This window comes from Penicillium diatomitis, assembly GCF_028827545.1.
Source record: "Penicillium diatomitis strain IBT 30728 chromosome Unknown utg000003l_segment0_segment0, whole genome shotgun sequence".
In the NCBI taxonomy this organism is placed as follows: domain Eukaryota; kingdom Fungi; phylum Ascomycota; class Eurotiomycetes; order Eurotiales; family Aspergillaceae; genus Penicillium; species Penicillium diatomitis.
The window spans coordinates 2,218,002-2,236,609 of NW_026623175.1; the positions used below are offsets into that span (position 1 = coordinate 2,218,002).

An 18,608-nucleotide genomic window follows, 5' to 3' on the forward strand; every position below is an offset into this window, starting at 1 on the left:
TTCAACTCTTAACGAGGGGCGCTGGGTTCAAGACTCACAATCTGCCGTGCTGGCAGATCACCATGGAATTATCAAGTGCTCGGCTCGAGACTTGGTCAACATCAGAACCACACAAGGAACATCCAGTGTGACAGGATTTTGAAGGCAGTCTTTCTTGGTCTCAGAACGACGGGAAGACGTTGTTCACATGCTGTTCGAGAATTGATGCAATCATTTCCCCCAAGACCTGATCATAAACTTGATCTTTCTTAGTGTACACGCTACATAAACCACATACTGAGCCCGAGTCGAGATCGCTCGAGTACATAATTGGACCAACGATATTGACCAGACAAATATAATCCAAGCATGAAATTTTTTGCGGGGAGGGAAAAATTGGAGACATTTGTATTGTACATCGTTTCAGGGAGGGATGAACAAAGGGGGTTGTAATCGTGACATGTGGAAAGAAAAAAAGAAAATAAAAAGTCTAAGGGTGGTCTCTATTAAATCCTCCTCAACTCTCGGCAACAGCAATCATTTATTTGCCAATCTCGACACCACCGGTGGCACCGAGGACACGCTTGATGTCACCGTAGATGGCGAACTGACCGGCGGTCAGGGAACCAACCATGAACAGACGGGCACCGATACCGGAGTAGGAGCCACGGAGACCGAGCTCCTTGCCGATCTTGATCAGACGAGAGATGGTACCCTCACCGGGAGCACCCTGGGTCTTGTTGATCTTGGAGAGCATGGTGTCGGCGGGCTGAGAGACAACGGCGGCGGCGAGACCGGCAACGAGACCGGAACCCAAGTTGATACCGGTCTTGGCACCGTCGGAGAGGCTGTTCTTGTCGACCTGAGCGTAGACGGCCTCAGAGACCTTCTCGAAGACGACGAACTTGGCCATCGTGTAGGGGACCCTAAGGTGGGGGTAGGTGAGCCAATTGGTTCCCGATCTTTTGAGGAAACACACAACTTCGCATGATTTTGCGAGATGGCTGTGTCGAATAGAACAGGGTCTGAACTTACTGCTTGAACAGGATGGGTCCGAATCCAGAGTAGAAACCGGCGATACCCTCCTCCTTCATGATGCGGCTGAAACCACCGAAGAGACCGTTGGCAAAGCTGGGCTGGGAGACGAGACGGATACGGGTGGCCTCCAGGGGGCAAAGGGCAATGTCGGCCATGAACTCGGCGCAGGCGGAGGAGGCGAGGTAGACGGCAGTGCGGTTGTTGGTGGCAGTCTCAAGACCGAGCTGGTTGATGGCCTGCTGCTTGAAGAACTCGTAACCACCGAACTTGAAGGCACCCTGGAGGAAGTAACCAGCCGCGGTGGGACCGAGACCGGTCAGGAGGGCGCCAGCACCCTCGTTCTGGATGACCTGGCGGAAACCACCGATCATACCACGGTTGTAGGTCACCGGGTCGAGCTGGATACGGGTCTTGACGCTGGATTGATGCGCGCATGGGTCAGCGAGAAGATGGTCGATGGGAAAGGGAATTGCCCGTCCTTTCTTCGCGGAATTGCAGGCGCACGTCACGACTTACACATCAAGAGGAGTGACAGCACCGTGGGTGACACTGCAGCACACGGCACCAGCGAAGGCGAAGCGGCTGTAGAGGGCAAAGCCCGACTTGGGCTGGTCCTTGGGGGCGGTGATGGCAGCCATTGTGATGAATTGGTGTGGAGGAGGAGAGAGGAGGGGAGAGGAGAGGAGATGGGGAGGATTGATGATGTTTTGAAGATGAGAGAGAAGAGGAAAAAGCGAGGAAGGGGAAAGGGAAATTTGCACAAGCCCGGGAATGAATGGGGCCGCCCCTTCGAACCCGAAAACTTTTCGCGGGCCAATCAGAAGATGCAGCGGGTAGCCATCGGCAACACACGGGGGGAAGGTCCGCCGCTTTGGGTCGACTGGATTTGTTTTGGAGGATTTCCTTTTGTGGCATCCACCTTGTTTACTGGTCTCGCTGCCACAGTCGGTACTTGGTTGATTGCTTCTGGATCCTACAGACATATTTGCGTACACCGCAAGGTGGACAAAGATCATCGATCGCAATGGACAGAGTAGGATCGACAAGATTCTGCCACAGAACAGCGGGCGCTGGCTCACATTACCTAGTAGGACGACGACCTGTCGAGCCTCTTCCGCATGTTGAGGTCACGTTTGCGATGCATCTTTTCAGGAGTACATGCAGAGACTGCAACGGTTCCAATTCTCCAATGAGTGAGCACGGGCAATGTCAGCCAATTGTGATTCGACAGACACCCATTTAGGAAAGGTAACCTACTACGTATACTTTGTCGCGAAAGCACCCTGGCCGATTCTCCAGAGCTCTCGTTTGAGCGACGACGAACACAAGATGGGCAAGGCGATTCCGACGACTTCTACTAGGCTCAGGCTGGTATCTGTTGGAGAAGGTCAGAAATGGATCTCAGTTGCGCTGGACTTTTATACATCAAAAGCCCTCTCCAACAGGTCCACTCTGGCCCGCTACGCTCCCTGTAGTACGTCACTGGGTGTTTCCGGGAGGGTCCTGGGCCAGGCTTCTCGGCCTGCGTGGAGATCCCTTCACCGCAATGCAATCACGGCAAACATATGCCAAATTCTCAGGTTCAATTTGGGATCTTCCTGTATGTGCAACTACAATGTGCAGCTGGCCCGAGTGCCTGACAGTGCCGGCAAGCCAAAGAGCCAATGTCGATCAAGTAAACACCAAGTTGATACGATCACCCAAGTCTGTGGCGGCCGGGCCGCCATGGAAGAGACTCGGGAATCGGGACACTCGGACCGCTTGGCGTGGACGCTGCATGTTCGGTCATTCGGAAGAGTCGCTCTCTTGAGGACCGCACCCGCTCTGCCTCTCCGTCTGTGTGTAAGGCACGGTGGTGATCATGCCGAGTCGAACAACTTGCCGCTAGTACATGATGCGGTGAAGATCCAAGTAAGTGCTCGAAAAGAATAAAAAAAAAATTCAGACTTCAAGGACGCTCGCACGGATGAAGCCCCACCACAGACGGGGATCGTATGCATCGCGATACAAGAACAGATGTAAGTTGACAGCCTTTGAACCGGCAGTTAATGTAGAATCTCCATTTTGGAAACTTACTGAATTGTTTTGACCACAATGACATCAATATTCAGGCTGTGTTGGTCATAACACATGAAACAGTGTTTCTTGGCATCTCAAACGTGACAGTTGGAAAAACTCCTCCCAGTGAGTCAAGACGGGGAGCGACGACAAAGCATCCTGGGCCTACTCGCAATAGTGAGCGATGTCGGCAATAAAGAAAATCTCCAAGTCGTCAGCCCGGAAGTCCTTATGAACGCCGATGAGAGCGTTCTCTTTGCCCTGACCCTCAAGCCGCCAGACTTTTCGAAGTTCGCATGGATAAGACGGCCATTTCCCGGTCTGCAAAGGGAAATAACAAAGGCTTATAATATCCAACATTGTACAGAAGGTAACGAATCAGTATTGATAGCGTACCTGGTGGACTAAAAAAGTGTTCAGGTCTTAGAGAAATATACCGGGATAAGCGAGGTAGCCTCGAATTCTATCTACATCAGGCGATTTTTGGGTGATAGCTTAGGCGATACATGGTACCTAGTACTTTAGGTAACTCACAGAAAAGTACTTCGCCCTCGAACGCGATTGCTCCATTGCTTACGGGAAGCATAATGCATGGCCGAACTATTCCTTCGTCTCGCCACTCGTTTCCAGCCCGTCCTTTCCAAGCTTAAATCTGGTCGGTGGATCGATAGCCAGCCAGAAAAACCAGGGTAACTCGGAGAAAGCGTTGTCGAATTTGATACAAGTTCAACCGTACCTAAGAGCAAGTTTCGTGAAGCCGTCCTCGCTTCGCTTAAGCGAGTCTTCATATAGTTCAGTGAGATAAAGGAAGGCACGTTCTGCGTTCCCACTCATAAGGAGGTTTGGGTGGACAGTCAATGGTGGGCTTGAAACGGACAGAGTCGACGACGAGGAGGGGGAGTGGATGGAAAGGAAAAGAGACGGGGCTATATTACAATGATGGAAATGTTCGTCCTGGACGGAACGCATCATGGAAGTCGATATTACTTCAGCCCATCGCGGACATCATTGACATGGCGCCGCCGAAATTTGCCGATGATCCAGCGGAGTCTGAGAATGTCCTCAAGAGGGTGACTCAATTCCGGAAACCTTGAATTCCTACTAGGAGCCTAATACTCTTACGGACGTGTGGATGCGCTTTGTTTGTGCTTGTTTCGAGGCGACGTCAGACGTATTCGTTCGTTTCCCACTGCGCATATAAAAGCCAAACGATCAGATGTTCGTGGTCTAACTAGCGGGTCATCCACAAAACGACAGTTTACTCTAAATTTAGACCAAAACGGGCGAATTGAGTGCATGTGTACTTGACCTATGCAAATACCTCAACAACGAATCTCATCAACCGGTATAAAAATCCCCGTCAGTGCTCAAATTATGTCCCACCATTACCCTCGGTCTAAATAATGCGCTCAGCGAGTCCGTTACAAGTTTCCAATCTCCCATGTCCCCAAATACGGACGATCCTGATCCTGGAATTGAAAAAATGGATCACGAGTGACTTCCATATAAGAAGCATCATTCTGCAGTCCCTGGGGAGACCATCCAAACACAGTCTCGGACAAAGAGCCCTGAACTAAAGCGTCATCAACCGAAGCATTGATCGAAGACAAAGCGTCATTTCTCCATTTCTCACTCTCCTGAGACTCCGAGGAGAGCCGATTCGGTACCGTGCTCGAGTACGGTGGTAGCGCTTGGCCACCATCTAAGGTGTCCACTGGTCTCAAAGGGTGGTGAAACATTTCGGTCTCAACGGTGACATTGTCCGCTTGGAGAGACCGATCATTAAGCAGCTCGAAAAAGGACGGCTCGAAGAGACGTTTACCAGATGTATGGGATTGCTGCTGCGAGGATGTTTGGAGCAGAATGTCCCACATTAATGCGGTGTCTATGGAAATGGTTCTCCGAGGCATTCGTGTATTGGTCGATCCTGGACTCACGGCAAATGCGGACCGAACTAGCATTTGGACCTTTTTATGCTGACGATGCGAGGGTGGATCAGCTAATTTCGCATCGAACGCGAGACCCCCAAAGCATGGTTGCTTACAATTGCCCTGCTCATTGGCCATTTCCCGGCCAAATGTCCTAAAAAGTCCACGCACTTTTCCACTTTCTGCTGAGCAGACGCACTTACTGCAGGATCTGCTGCACGACAGTAGTACAGCTGGATGGTGAGAGCGATGGCAACTAAATGGCCGATTGAGGGATCCGAGAGTTGATAGTTCTTTTCAACAAGCAGGTCGATCAAACGCACCGTCCAAGTGGTATGGATCAGCGCCAATTCCGACGATGTCCTCCAGAAGGTATTGGGCACTGACAGCTGAGCGGATTGTTGAGGACGCCATGAGTACAGGAATGGATGATTGATGACGCTGTGCACAGCGTGATAGGTAAATTGGAGGTAAAGCCATGGACTCCAATACCCACGATCTCGTTGGAGTTCATTTGCAGACCGTTCATAAATTTTAACAGAGTCCCATCGGTGCGTGGTAGGGAAGTTCGTCTCCAGGTCCATCAGGTGAGCTCCAATAATGGTATAGCCAGACCTACTTGACCAGGGCGGAGTGAAGTGCCCACTGGCACAGTGGGATATGTAATGTTGAACTTCACGCCAAAGGGAGCCTAGTTGTACCATGTAGATCCAGATACTGCCTCTAGGGGAAAGAGATCCACTTTCCAGAGGTATCTGCGGAGGCGCAACACCCATTTCAGATGAATTGTCATTATTCGGTGTCATGTACCGTGGTCTCTGGACATCTTGAAGAATGTCGAGCGAGAGACATCTCGGGCCAAATTGCTGGTTCAAAAAGCTGACACTCCAGAAGAGCCTACGCCGTGCGTCCAGATTTGGCGTAGACTTGCCGCCATGCTGCTCGATATCAATGTTACCACATTTGATCAAATTGGTGACTAACCCAATATGTACCCAAGCTAGATGTGTGTCGTTTGCTGGATGTGACATGTTAGCGACTATTTCAGACGTCCAGGGCAGGTGCGGACCTACCAACGTACTCGGCCAGTGCGATACAGCAGAGAGCTTGCATCGTGGACATGTTCACGGTGCCTCGGGCTATTCGAAGATTGATGATACCATGTGCCAATACTGTATACTGTCGACAGAGCTGGTCTGTTTCTGTGTCGGAACCTTGACGAGGCGAGTGGCGCAAAGCCAAACATGAGATGCCATAGACTACCTCATCGGGGAGATTGGTTGTTGTCACGAAATCGATCGGGTCGAACAACCACAGGGGCTGCTGGTGGCAATACTGCAAATAGAGAGCGACATAATTCTTTATCTGGTCCTGCGCGGGCAACTCAACCATCGTTGACGCTGATTTTATTCTCTCAACAAAATTTGATGCCGTGGACATCACATGGTGGTCTCCTTTGTCGGATCGATGTTTGTTCGTCCCTCTTCTTGTGGGCTTACTCCTCGTTGTATCATCAGTGGCTGACAGCTCACGAGTATTCGGCGAGCAATTCGATCTTTCGCCGTCAGCATCAGCCTTGGCAAGTTTAGCAAAACACAGACTCCTCTGAGGTCTCCATTCATACTCACGTTGATCGCTCGAGAACAAGGTTTATCTTCTCTTCCAGCTGTTGCAGCCGATCGATCTGAAGAAGTAAGGACAAGAGTAAGTCACGCGCCCATAGTACGTTGAAGCTACTTTCTCCTTACCCATGCACTCTCGCCTCCTGCGATACCTTCCCACAGATCATAGTTGCGACTATACTGACAGCTCTGGCTGAGCCGAGTACATGTCGAGCAAGCTGGGCGCTCTCCTGGGCATCTCGTCTTTTTCCGTCTATGGTGGATAGGACAGATGGTTTGTCAGCACCGGTAATATGCACTTGAAGGTTACTCGAGGAAGTGAAGGGAGCGGGGAGGGGGATAACTAATTGTGGATGAAGAGTATACCTGCAGTTTTCGCAGGCCTGGTGGGATCGTTTACTAATGCGAGAACTCATCAACGACATCTGATGTACAGTTTCAGCCTAGATAAGGAGTAACCCAGATGACAAGTGCTGCCGTGGAAATTCTTCTGATTTAGTAGATATGGAAGAGACGGGGTTATCGGGCCCCGAGCCGAATGTTCGGAAGGGAAGTCGTCAACAGGTGGAGGTCCAGACTAGTCCGCCTCTGCTGAAGGACTTGCATTGATACTGACTCATAATAATCAGTAACAATTGATTGGCTTCAATGTACGCTGCAAGGCTATCGAGAAAGAAGTTGCGCTTTGGTGGAGGGTGAAGTGGGGGTGTCGTGTGACAGGAGGTTGAAGAGCTCCTAACCTTCCAGGTAACATGCAGAGAAGCGACGAGCGAACTGCCCGCCAATATCTCGGAATCAACTGACGCCGAGCCGAGGATTTCTAATGTATTTTGTATGTACTGAATCTGACTCTTGCGCATTGACTCGCTCTGTATACTGTGGCGATGCGGTCTAGAGTCGGGTCAAAAGCTTACAACTCAAAGCAAGTCAGTAGCACCTAGCAAGAGGATAGACTTATTCGTCATCGTGAGTTTTACTGCTTCATGTATCCTCAATCGGGCAATGTGGTTCAATTGTTCTGCTCACAAGTAGGAAAGATCAATCAATTCCCAGCGCATTGTTGGATACTAGAATCAGTGTCGTCCGACGGGCGACCATCTGACAATCGACGGCCGATTACCACTCTAGTTTACGGGATCCACGAGCAGAGCATGCAAGTTGTGAGCAAATGTCCATATCTTCAAGGATAGTTGATCCACTGACGCGCGGACGGGCAGGCCAAATTTCCCGTTGAGCATCCCGCTCCTTCCGATGGTGATCTTCGAGCAAGCTTCGCACGGTCTTCTGGAAAAACAGCGGGGCGCTTTCCAGCTCTGGGTGAAGCTGCCCATTGACATAGACACCCGCGCTGAGATTCCTCTGGGTCTCGTTACAGAGCCACTTGTCCTCGGCTAGCACTCGCTTGAAGAAGGCGTCGATGTGCTCAAAGGCCTCGTCGGTTGCGTCTACGTACCGATAGACTTCATATTCCATTGAACATGTGGTTGCCGATGTGGGGACGCAGCGCATGATGTAGAAAAAGTCGGGGCTTGTAGGAAGTGTTAGTTGTAGAATTCTGGCCGATTCATTTTTTATAATGGTCGATCAACTCACGAGACGGTCATGCACGCATTTGGGAAATAGTAGGTGCTGGCGTTCTTGAGGTCCTGGTCCACCTTGTCACTCTTCGGTCGTGAAAAGTGCTGAATGTGACCCGGAGTAGGAACGGTATAGTAAAACGACAGATCGGCAAGGTTGGCAACGTCCGGATGTGCGACACTGCAGTGGTAGCACTCATTGTAGTTGTCCGCCAGGGTCTTCCAGTTGTAATCGCCATCCATTTGCCAGGTATGGTCAAACTTGTACTGGCTGAACTCAAAGCTGGCAAATCGCTCTTGCGTATCAACACCATGGAAATCATCATTCCACGGCACGGGACTCGTGGAAGAATCAAGATTCACCCAGATGAAACCGAGTTGATCGACGTGTACATGAACTGGGTAGAGGCCTTGGTCATCTTTTGAAAATCCCGGGACGGTGTCAAAGCGAGGCGCTTTTGCCAGCTTTCCGTTGAACCCGTACGACCATCCGTGATACCTGCACGAGAGAATCTTCACATTCCCGGTATCGTCAGATACCAGTGGGAAAGCGCGATGTCGACAGATGTTGTGAAACCCCCGAATGACACCGGCGCGATCACGACTCAAGAAGAAGGAGTATCCCGCTTGGTGAAGTCGAAGATAATCTCCTGCGTTGACGAGGCGAAGCCGATGAGTTACCAACATCCATCTCTTGGAGAATATGGCTCGCCTCTCAAGCTCATATAAATCTCGAGAGCTATACCATGATGCTGGAAGACTCTTGGTTGCGTGGTCCCGATGTGTTTCTCGAGGTGAATCGTTCGACCAACGTCCAAAGAGCGAGGCCATGAGTGCTGCCATGATGAGTGTTTCGCGAAGTGAAGGGTCTGGGTAGGCTAACCCAAGCTTTTTTTTTAGCACACAGGATACGAATGCTTTGCCGTTTGATCGGCTACAGCCTGGTCAAATCCATGCGACATCATATTGCTCTTTATATTATACATCACAACGGTCCAACATGCGGTCCGTATGGAGAATGAGGTGATCATCGTGATGCTCTAACCCGGCCTGATGCAAGCGGAGTGACTCCGTTTCGTGTACTTCCATGTGTACCCCAGTAGTAGGCTCACCATCCGTTCCCCAAGACCAGGCCCCCACGCGTCCCTCGCCGCGCCTATCAAAGTCCATCACGCAAAAGGCCGTCCGTCGGCACTGTCCGGTCAGCTGAGCGGGCACGTGTCCGAGGCCTGACAGCCGTATGTTGATGTCAGCCAGCGAGCTTGCGTGAACTGCCGTTTGGCACACAAGGGTACCGAGGAGTCGCAACCTGAGAAGGGGAAAAGGTGGGCCGCACTACTACTCGACTCGTGCCTGGTTGGCAAGGCGGCGCACCCCTTATTCATTGCGAGTCATTCAAGCCATGACTCTTGACCGCTCCGACGACGACATATTGGATGACTCGAGACCAACTTGTCCACGTGATGATTCTCCCAAACGATGATGAGCCTCTCGTCGTAAGAACTCGAGGTTGCCATGTGGACAGGCATGGGCCATCACAGAAATGTTGAGGGCATCAAGGTTCAGGGAAACAAGAATCTGAGTCTCAACATTTCCTCGATCAAGAACTCGTCGTATGTAACGTAACGGCTGTCGAAAGTCCTCGTGAAAAAGACCGGCTTGGCTATGAACCTGTCTGCGATGCGGCTTTCAAGATGATGCCCAATCTCAGTGGAGCCATCCACGGCGGATTGCGATCTTGATAGATGTGGATCTGCCAAGACATCGTGGGCTTTTGCAGAGCATCAAGTGCTGAGGATACAGTTGGACGAAAAGTTGGATATCGTTGAGGTCTTATTCACAATGTCTATGTGACTTCACTTGTCTAAGCTAATTGTACATGTCAATTAGTCCGGCATCTTCTCGTCCCATTATGAAGGAAAAATACTACTATCGCTTTGAAACCCATTACCTACGCTTCTTGCCTAGATCAAAGCCATATAGAAACAGTCTATCAGTGATATCCCGTCGCATGGACGTCAACTACCAAGATACTCGGAAACGCTCTCGAATGTATCGTTTTCATCGATTTCATTTGATGATCCCTTCAACGCAGTTCGAACACGCCCCCCTCTTCCACATATGACGATGCGCCCGACCTCAAGTGGAGTCGGAGGTGGACGGGCGGCTCTCTCGCACACACCTATCACAGGTGCGTAGTAGTAGTGAGCCCGAACGACCTTCATGGATCGCCCCGGTCATGCTTGCATCCTTCCAGCCATCCCAGCTCGTGCCGGCGCTGAGCGACCGAGCGCAGCGGCTGCTGATGATCTCCTTTTTTATTTAAAATTTTGACCAAGCCTCTCTCGCTTTTCCTTGTCAGGCACCGTCTCGAACCCACTCCATAGGCTTGACCGCTGGATTGGTAGGGCTGTGGACGTGATGATTGGCTTAATAGTGAAATTTGGGTGTTCAGGTGTTAAGAAGCGGAGCGGATGAGATGGAGAGTTTTGATTGTGCTGATTTGGTGGCGATCAAGTGGTCCGTAGTACGTAGTACGTAGTACGTAGTACGTACTACTGGTCAAATATGCATGCACGGCCAGGGAAGACAGAGGTAGCTGGTACAGGCCACTCTCAACGAGGTGGAATGAACTGCCGGTCTCAGTAGAAGGCGCCTCGAAGGTCCGAGGCGTTTGTCCGCGATGACGTAGCCATCAGTGGTCTACTACTGTACAGTCCACAGCGTACACTGTACAGTGCACTCCCTTGTACAACAGTTGTAGTAGTAGGTCACTTGGTGTAACTTAGATTGTCCATTCACGTTGTCGATAAGCCGAAAAGGAGACAAATCTCGTCTCAGATGAGGAGGTGTCTTCGCTCTGCACCTGTCGCAGTTCCCCTGTATGACCATTTCAAAGCACGCTGTACATATGTCCATGTCTATCATGTGATGAACTGATCGAGTTTTACTGACTACTGACTAGTACTGTACCTCTGTATAGTGTATCGTATATAAGGTAGTGTATAGTGTGTGCTACTGTACTGTATACTATCTGATATGGTACTATAGCCAGTAGTCACATTTAGATCAGACTCCAAAAGTGACCGAAAGAGCCTAAAGCAGACCAGACACGGGCCAACCGTGGATATGAGCCCGTCGACAGTCGACCGACTTTGCGCACGGGTAAATATGCAGCCCCGCCGATGACGGTAAGCTTTGCACGGTGCCTCGAACAAGGCGGCCGGGTCTTTCGAGAGCCTATCATCGACCACTGCTCGGGACGACGGTGCCGGACCAGATGGGGGATGGGCAGTCGGACACGACATGAGTACCTACTGTACATGTACCTTTAGTAAAGTAGTACCAGTCCGAAGGGGGAAGAGAGAGGAAGAGAGAGGAAGAGATGAACACTATCATCTGCATCGCTGACCATCAGTCTGGAGATGAGCTCTGCCTATATTCACAAGGGAGAATGAATGGTTCTGGACTTCCAGCGGGGGACTCAGGACTAAGGACTCAGGAGTAGTAGTCATACGTAGTATCACGATACAGTATTTCCCACACTAGTCGAAAATGGGAAGAAGAACTCTGGTATCAGGTGGAGTCTCCAGTCACCCTGGGCCCCTCCCATCCTCATCCATGATCTTCCGTTTCCTCACGGTTCTAACTTCTGGGCGCGTGCCGCGGAGTTTGTGATATGCCCCATTCATCGTCGGCCTTGTTGGACCAGACCCACGTTGCCGGTCTGGCACAGTCACATCAATTCCCTCAAAGAGTCCATTACTGCAGAGCCCCTCCTTCGTTCCTCTCGGTCTGTCTTCCTGTCGTTTACTTAAACATGGCCCCTTCCCCCTCCCTTTCCGTCGCCCCCACCTGCTCCGATTAGCACTACATTAGCGCACTTTCTGCGACGATCCATACATTCGTCCATCGATCTCGTTGCCTCTGTCTCCTTTGATAGCAGACGTAACTCTTTTCTCATTATTGCTCGCTCATCTTTCAGGGCCTCTCTCTCTCTCTCTCTCTCTCTCTCCACCTTCACTTCTAGTCCTCTCCATCATAAGCTGTGATCTACACTCCTCCACCATCAGTGATCATCTCCTTCCTGGTTCGGTCCCTGAACTGCCTTCACGGCTCTTCACCATGACCCAACTACGCCTCATCCGCAGCCGCAGTAAACAGGCGGCCTCCATCCCCTCGGAGGATCCCTGGCGCAACGACAACCCGTTTGGGCCCCCGCCGATGCAACGCTCCCCCAGTCACCACATGCGACGGTTACGCGAAACATTGGCCAAATGGTCCCCTTCCGCCTTGGCGGAAAAGGAGATTCTTCGCAAACAGAATCAATATAAGATTCCGCTCACCCGTCGCAATGTGGATCACTTGGTGACGGTGCAACAATGCGACGAGGCGATCCGGCCCACACGGACGCCGGAGATTCAAGTGGTGGAATGGCTGCAACACGTCGCTTAAGGAAGCCGAAGAACGATCGCAGATGGAATGGCAGCGGAGAGCCCAATCCCGAGTCGCAAGAAAAGACACAGCTGATGTGAAGGACTCGGAGATGATCCGAACACGACCTTTCTTCTTCCTCTCTCGTCATTTGTTTTTTTGGGGGGGGGGGGGGGGGGGGATCTCTTTCCGATTCCTTGCGGAAGAGAGGAATTCGAGCGAAACATTGACAGTCTTGGCACATCTGAACTATTTGTCCGATGGAGCACGGGTGGAGCACCCTTGCTCCTGACTCGCTCAATTGTTCTCTTACTCAACCGGGCATATCCATCTTATCCCTCTTTTTGTTCTCCTTTTCGTCTTTCGACTTGCATCGATTGCTGAACGGGAATGCCTTCTTGCTCAACTCGGGTTGTTTGCTGCCGATATCCCCCGACCTCTTGGAGATCCGTCAATGTACCTTTCCCCGCATGGAACCCCAAACTCAATCCGCCTGCCCACCTTCCAACCCTTCCACCCCCTTTGGGCCTGGGCCGCCGAGTCTAGACTGGCAAGATCATCATCATCATTCTCTGGTTCACGCTTGCTTCCCTCCTCGTCTCTTCCATCTTCGTGGCTTCCGCTCGTTCCACGGATCCAGGTGGAACCATGTCGACAAGCGAGGCAAGAGTCAGAGGATCATGAATCACTCGGATAGGGCTGTCGGGCCCCCTCTTCGGCCTCCCCAACTTCTTTGTAATATTCATCTCATCCACCGGAACAAGCCTTTTGGCACATCCCCTGCCCTGTCCGGTCTGTCTGGCTTCCGGGGTGGCCCTCGCATGGAAGCCAAGTAGTTCCAGAACGGGCTTGAAAGTTGAAATCTTGGCAGTCACGTCACCCTCGACTCCACGAGCGGAAACCGGGGGGGGGGGGGAGCAAGTTGATGCAAAAGGTGCAAAGAGGGCCCAAACAGGCCATTGGTATGTGTGCCAAGCCCCAACCGACTCCGAGACCGACTTCTTCATCTCCCCACATAATGGCTGCCACGCCCATGGCCCATTGCAACGTCGCACTGGAATCGGACCCTCCTCCCTTGCAAGATGCTTGCAAAATCTCAACAAGGGCAATCTTGGCACTTGATGTGACTGTCGCCGGCTTGGCACATTCCCGTTCGAGATGGGGGCCGACAACACATCTTCCATACTTTGGGTCGGAGAATGCTTGGAACCCAGAGTAAGTCACCACGCCTGCCTTCTGTGAAGGGCGCAATGGAGGAGTTAAGATAGAAACCTGGGGACCTTACCCTGACACAACTAATACTAATCTACAATACTTCTGATTGCTACATACGGATCTTTGGTTCACATAATCAGAACAAGGCAGACAGAGCATGATATGAGATCTACTCGTCAACACTCCTCTGTAGTAGTTGGGGCTGAATAATGATCGTAGGAGTAGCCGGGCCGTTTCTCCTCGATTCACAAGTAGGCAGTCGCACAAAGTGCCCAGGTTTGGCTTCACGCTACATCATGAAAAAAAAAATAGGTTATACCTTCCGCGCAAAATCTCTCTATGATGTGTGCTCAATGGGAACTGTGCTTAAAGTATGATACTCATCGGTTGTAATGCCGTACCTTCATCATCCGTTACTTCATACTGCAAATGTCACATGCGAACGTGCAGATGGACGCTGACACCGAATAAACTCCACGAGGGGAGTCTGAGTCGGGTGGATACCCCGCTGGGGAGCAAGCGGGGCAGATATGAGGAGAAAGTTTAGGGATGGAAATGGAATGGCCCAGCACAATGATCATCGGATGTCGACGGTGGATGTTGAAGGATATCTACTGTCTTTTCTAGGTACGCGCGTCATCGCATTGGAAGAGCACACGGTATACGAGATCAGTGACTTTGTTCAAGGTTGAGGTCCAGTCTTTTCTCGAGTCATGCCCGTTTGAATAATTTTCTCTCGTAGTATGCACTATGCAGATGCACATCCTCCTTACGAACTGGGTGATTTCCAGGTACGCCAGCACCGCGTTCGTGACTTACTCTTCCTCGATAGGACCGGTATTGCTTGTACAATAACTGGCTCAAGTACCGATCACTCTGCACCACAGATCCATCAAATCCATCTCGCGAGTCGAAAGAAATGCGGACGAAAAAAGTCGCCATCATCGGTGAGTGACCCTGCGCCATATACAAATATCCAGAATGAAACCCTTCTCAAACAAAACCATCCACCACATGACCTCGACTCTGACCACAATTTCATCACACACCAACACCCCATTGTCTTCTGTCATTGATCATCCTCCGCACAGGCGCCGGTCCAGCAGGCCTCGTCACAGCCAAAACTCTCTTACGTAACTCATCCGCACAAATATACGAGCCCATAATCTTTGATGCGCGAGATAATGTCGGCGGACTCTGGGCACGTGCAGTCTCCTCCTCCTCCTCCTCCTCCTCCTCCTCCTCCTCCTCCTCATCCTCCTCGTCCTCGTCGTCGTCGCTCGATTCCGAGACCGGTGATGATCGCGATCACAATGTAGACTCAGACGCAGATGCAGATGCAGAGCCCCGCGTGACGCTCAATCCCAGCATGAGGACTAATTTAAGTCGGTTCAGCGTCGCATTCTCGGATTTGTCGTGGGAGACTGCGCTGGGCTGTGCAGATCCGCCTATGTTTCCGCAGGCGAGACAGGTTGGTCGGTATCTGGAAGCGTATGCTGAGCGGTATATTCCGGGGGGATGTCTGAGATTGGGATCGCGGGTGGTTCAGACGGAGCGGGTGCAGGGAAGGGATGGAGCTTGTTCTTGGAAGGTTTACTGGGTGGAGGATCTGTGCAGGTGAGTAGTGTGGCGGAAGTCGTACTTCTCTTTCTGACGGATGAATTTCTGGCTCCTCTTATATCCCTGCAAAGTTCGGGTGTTTTGAAGCTTACACGATCAAGGAAGCAAGATACGACTCAACAGAGCTGTTCTGTCAGTCACGACGTCAAAGTAGAGACCTTTGACTTGCTTGTCATTGCATCTGGATACTTTGCTCGTCCGTGGATCCCAGACCTACCCGGCATGTCACAATTTACTGGAAAAGTCATTCACAGCTCAGCCTTGGGAAAACAGTCGGAATCTGCTGCGGTAGGCCAGTCACACACTCTCGTGGTCGGTGGCAGCATGTCTGGCGTCGAGGCAGCATCTACCCTCGCTCTTCGACAATCCTCACTCTCTTCCTCCATAGCTCCCTCGCCACCAGGCAAGTCTCAACACCAGAAGACGACAATTACTCATGTGCACTCACGTCCATTCTGGTGTCTACCCTTGTACCTCCCGGAAGACCGTCCATCTGGTACTTCCTCCTTTCTTCCCCTGGACTTGGCCATGTATGATCTAAGTCGTCGACCGCCGGGTCCGGTCGAATACGCAATTGGATCTCTGTCCGAAGAGAAGATGGCCCAAACAAAAGCATACTTTGATGCACTTCTCGGATCCGATTATGAGCGCTATGGGCATTCTCATCCCCAGCAGGAGGATGCTGATGAGTCTTCAAGCCAGAAAAACAGATCCCAACCAGAATGGGTAGCAATAAGCAATGACTATGCCGAGTTTGTGCGGTCTGGAAATATCGAGCCCATCACCGGCCGTGTGCTATCTATCGAGCCAACGGACTCCGCTACGGACAAGGCCTCGGTCACCGTCCAGACCGTCCACGGAAGCCGAACACTTGAAAATGTGACCACGATCATTATGGCGACGGGGTTCTCACCGTTTGACTCTCTATCCTTCTTACCCGAAGAAGTGCTGGCAGGACTCGAAATTGACCACCGAGATCCATGCATCCCCGTGATTCTAGACCAAGGATCCACCATACGGTCAGAGCTTCCCGATCTGGGCTTCGTCGGCTTCTATCGCGGTCCATACTGGGGCGTCATGGAGATGCAAGCCCGCTACCTGGGTCGAGTTTGGGCAACGGGGGACAAGACACTCGGCGAAATGGGATCTCGAATGCAGACTCTGGATCAACGAAAGACCCTACGCTCACTTCGAAACCCCAACAATAACGAGGTCCCCCGTGCCCAATTTCCCATGGGTGACTATGTCGGGTTGATGGAACACTTTGCGAGAGAATTGGAGATTGAACGTAAATCCTTCTCGCCAAGTGACAATGATGGATCTGGGCCGGTCGTGCCTGCTCGCTATACGGTCGGGGAGCGAAACGATGAAACGAAGCGAACATTGGACGATCTATGTGCCATTCTTGAACATAACCATCCAGCAACACAGGCAGCTACATCCTTGGCTGTGTTCAGAGCATTGCAAGGAGAGTGGGAGATTGTGAGCTCTCCAGACGCAGGGCCCATTGACTCAGAAGAAGATACAACAGGACCAGAAGAACAAGCCCAAAAGACCGAAGAAGTAGGAATCACTGACACGATTGTGTTTGTGCCCCGATATCCATCAGACCCCTCGCACGACCGTGAATACATTCTCCAAAGACAACCTCCAAGACCACGCGACACTCTCCCCACAACCATGCAAGATCCAAGTCCAGATCCCTTAAGCCACGGCACAATCCTCCGTGTCTCCGAGTCCGGCGCAGCATCACACGCGTCCCAAATCGAAATTCTTCACGAAAGTCGCTGTGGACCCTCCCAACTGAGCCAACACCATACTTGGCGTCTAGAGCTGGCTCGGCGGTCCCTCGGGGAAAAAGATGGCGAGTCCGTACTTCACGGCCAGACCGTCCCTCTCAGAGAAAACGACGATCCTATTGCCGTGAAAACACACTGCGAGTATACTTTCTACTTTTGCGGAGTGTCGATCGTGAAGTGGGAGGTTCGTCTTTGTCCCATGGGGGACGAGCCCAGAAGGCGAAACTCCGGTGAACCTCAGTCTCTGGGTTACGAGGTTGTTTCTCAAAATTTGGGTGAATCAACACGCGTAAGGCTGGAAAGACGCAAAAATTAACATCCGATGAGACTCGGAACAACTGTGGGAGCAAAGCAGAGCAAAGCAGAGCAAAGCAGAGCAAAGCAGAGCAAAGCAGAGCAAAGCACAGCGGGACGGGTGATGCATTGTGGAGTGAGCTCGGAGTGGGGGTGGTAGGAAGCTTATTCATGACGTCGGGAAGGTGTTGACGATATCGATCCCGATCGATGAGGGACATTTTCTGCGGTGGTACTCATCATGATGTTTTTCTGCGTTGACTGGGGATAGAACAAGCGAGGCAGTGGTTGTTTTTGATCCGGTGCAGAGAAAGTGGAATAGACGAGAGTCTATACTCTCTAGTCTCTACTCTCTACTGTACTGGGAAATTGAGTTTGGATCTGCAGATAGGCTAATAATGCTTGGCTCCAGGCGGAGCTGAAACGACGGCGCAAAAGCGGTGGTCCTTCCCGGAGAGAATGGATCTCGGACGTCCAATTCCATCGCGTCGCGGTCTTCCAGACAGAAAGATTGACTGGTCGATTGAAGAATCCCTGATCGTAGAGAACATGTAGGTAGTCAGTACTCCAAGTCCATGGGACCCGGGCTCGGGCTCCACGGAATGAGTATCACGGAATGGCGTCGGAAACTCGGCTATGGCTGCGCTCGCCCCATCCGCGCAACCCCCGAGGGAAGCAAAGCGAGCGGACGGATGGGCGGATTCCGGTCCGTTTCGGGCTCTTCCGGTGCGAAATTCTATCCCAGACGATGCGGAGCGTGCGAGTGTGACTTGGTGTGATGAGGAATGTTGACGGTCCCTCTCACCAGGTTGAAGTGCATGTGGAAATGCATTTTAGGGTCATGATGAGATGATTTGCCTTTGCACTCTCACGCCGTGGGACTGGACCTGGAACTCTGGAACTGGAGCGTGCGTCTCGGCGTGGCTTCCGATGTATACATGAAAACAGGATCCCGGTCGATCGTGGCCTGGCCTGGCCTGGCCATTGAAGATGCGGCTCTGCATAAATGGTGAAGTATACCTTGCCCTCAGGCCCCGTAGTACC

General features: G+C 51.6%; 6 protein-coding genes across 6 annotated transcripts; 2 read left to right on the forward strand and 4 right to left on the reverse strand.

Moving 5' to 3' along the window:
- Window positions 1–520: 520 nt before the first annotated feature.
- On the reverse strand, window positions 521–1,655 carry N7539_002957 (Mitochondrial phosphate carrier protein; the record flags this gene model as incomplete). The annotated part of the gene is made up of 3 exons (XM_056932560.1): window positions 521–905; window positions 1,015–1,434; window positions 1,534–1,655. The coding sequence occupies 3 exons, from the start codon at window positions 1,653–1,655 to the stop codon at window positions 521–523; spliced, it is 927 nt and encodes a 308-aa protein (XP_056792519.1).
- Window positions 1,656–4,496: 2,841 nt separating this feature from the next.
- Window positions 4,497–6,395, reverse strand: N7539_002958 (fungal specific transcription factor domain-containing protein; the record flags this gene model as incomplete). Its single annotated transcript, XM_056932561.1, has 3 exons — window positions 4,497–4,916; window positions 5,207–6,021; window positions 6,077–6,395. 3 exons carry the CDS (start codon window positions 6,393–6,395, stop codon window positions 4,497–4,499), a joined length of 1,554 nt encoding a protein of 517 aa, XP_056792520.1.
- Window positions 6,396–7,741: 1,346 nt separating this feature from the next.
- Window positions 7,742–9,045, reverse strand: N7539_002959 (iron-sulfur cluster-binding protein, rieske family domain protein; the record flags this gene model as incomplete). The annotated part of the gene is made up of 2 exons (XM_056932562.1): window positions 7,742–8,153; window positions 8,219–9,045. 2 exons carry the CDS (start codon window positions 9,043–9,045, stop codon window positions 7,742–7,744), a joined length of 1,239 nt encoding a protein of 412 aa, XP_056792521.1.
- A 3,282-nt stretch (window positions 9,046–12,327) lies between these two features.
- N7539_002960 (uncharacterized protein) lies at window positions 12,328–12,657 on the forward strand (the record flags this gene model as incomplete). The annotated part of the gene is made up of 1 exon (XM_056932563.1): window positions 12,328–12,657. The coding sequence occupies one exon, from the start codon at window positions 12,328–12,330 to the stop codon at window positions 12,655–12,657; it is 330 nt and encodes a 109-aa protein (XP_056792522.1).
- Window positions 12,658–13,178: 521 nt separating this feature from the next.
- Window positions 13,179–13,820, reverse strand: N7539_002961 (uncharacterized protein; the record flags this gene model as incomplete). The annotated part of the gene is made up of 1 exon (XM_056932564.1): window positions 13,179–13,820. The coding sequence occupies one exon, from the start codon at window positions 13,818–13,820 to the stop codon at window positions 13,179–13,181; it is 642 nt and encodes a 213-aa protein (XP_056792523.1).
- Window positions 13,821–14,770: 950 nt separating this feature from the next.
- N7539_002962 (uncharacterized protein) lies at window positions 14,771–17,586 on the forward strand (the record flags this gene model as incomplete). The annotated part of the gene is made up of 3 exons (XM_056932565.1): window positions 14,771–14,798; window positions 14,943–15,468; window positions 15,543–17,586. The coding sequence occupies 3 exons, from the start codon at window positions 14,771–14,773 to the stop codon at window positions 17,584–17,586; spliced, it is 2,598 nt and encodes an 865-aa protein (XP_056792524.1).
- Window positions 17,587–18,608: the final 1,022 nt, after the last annotated feature.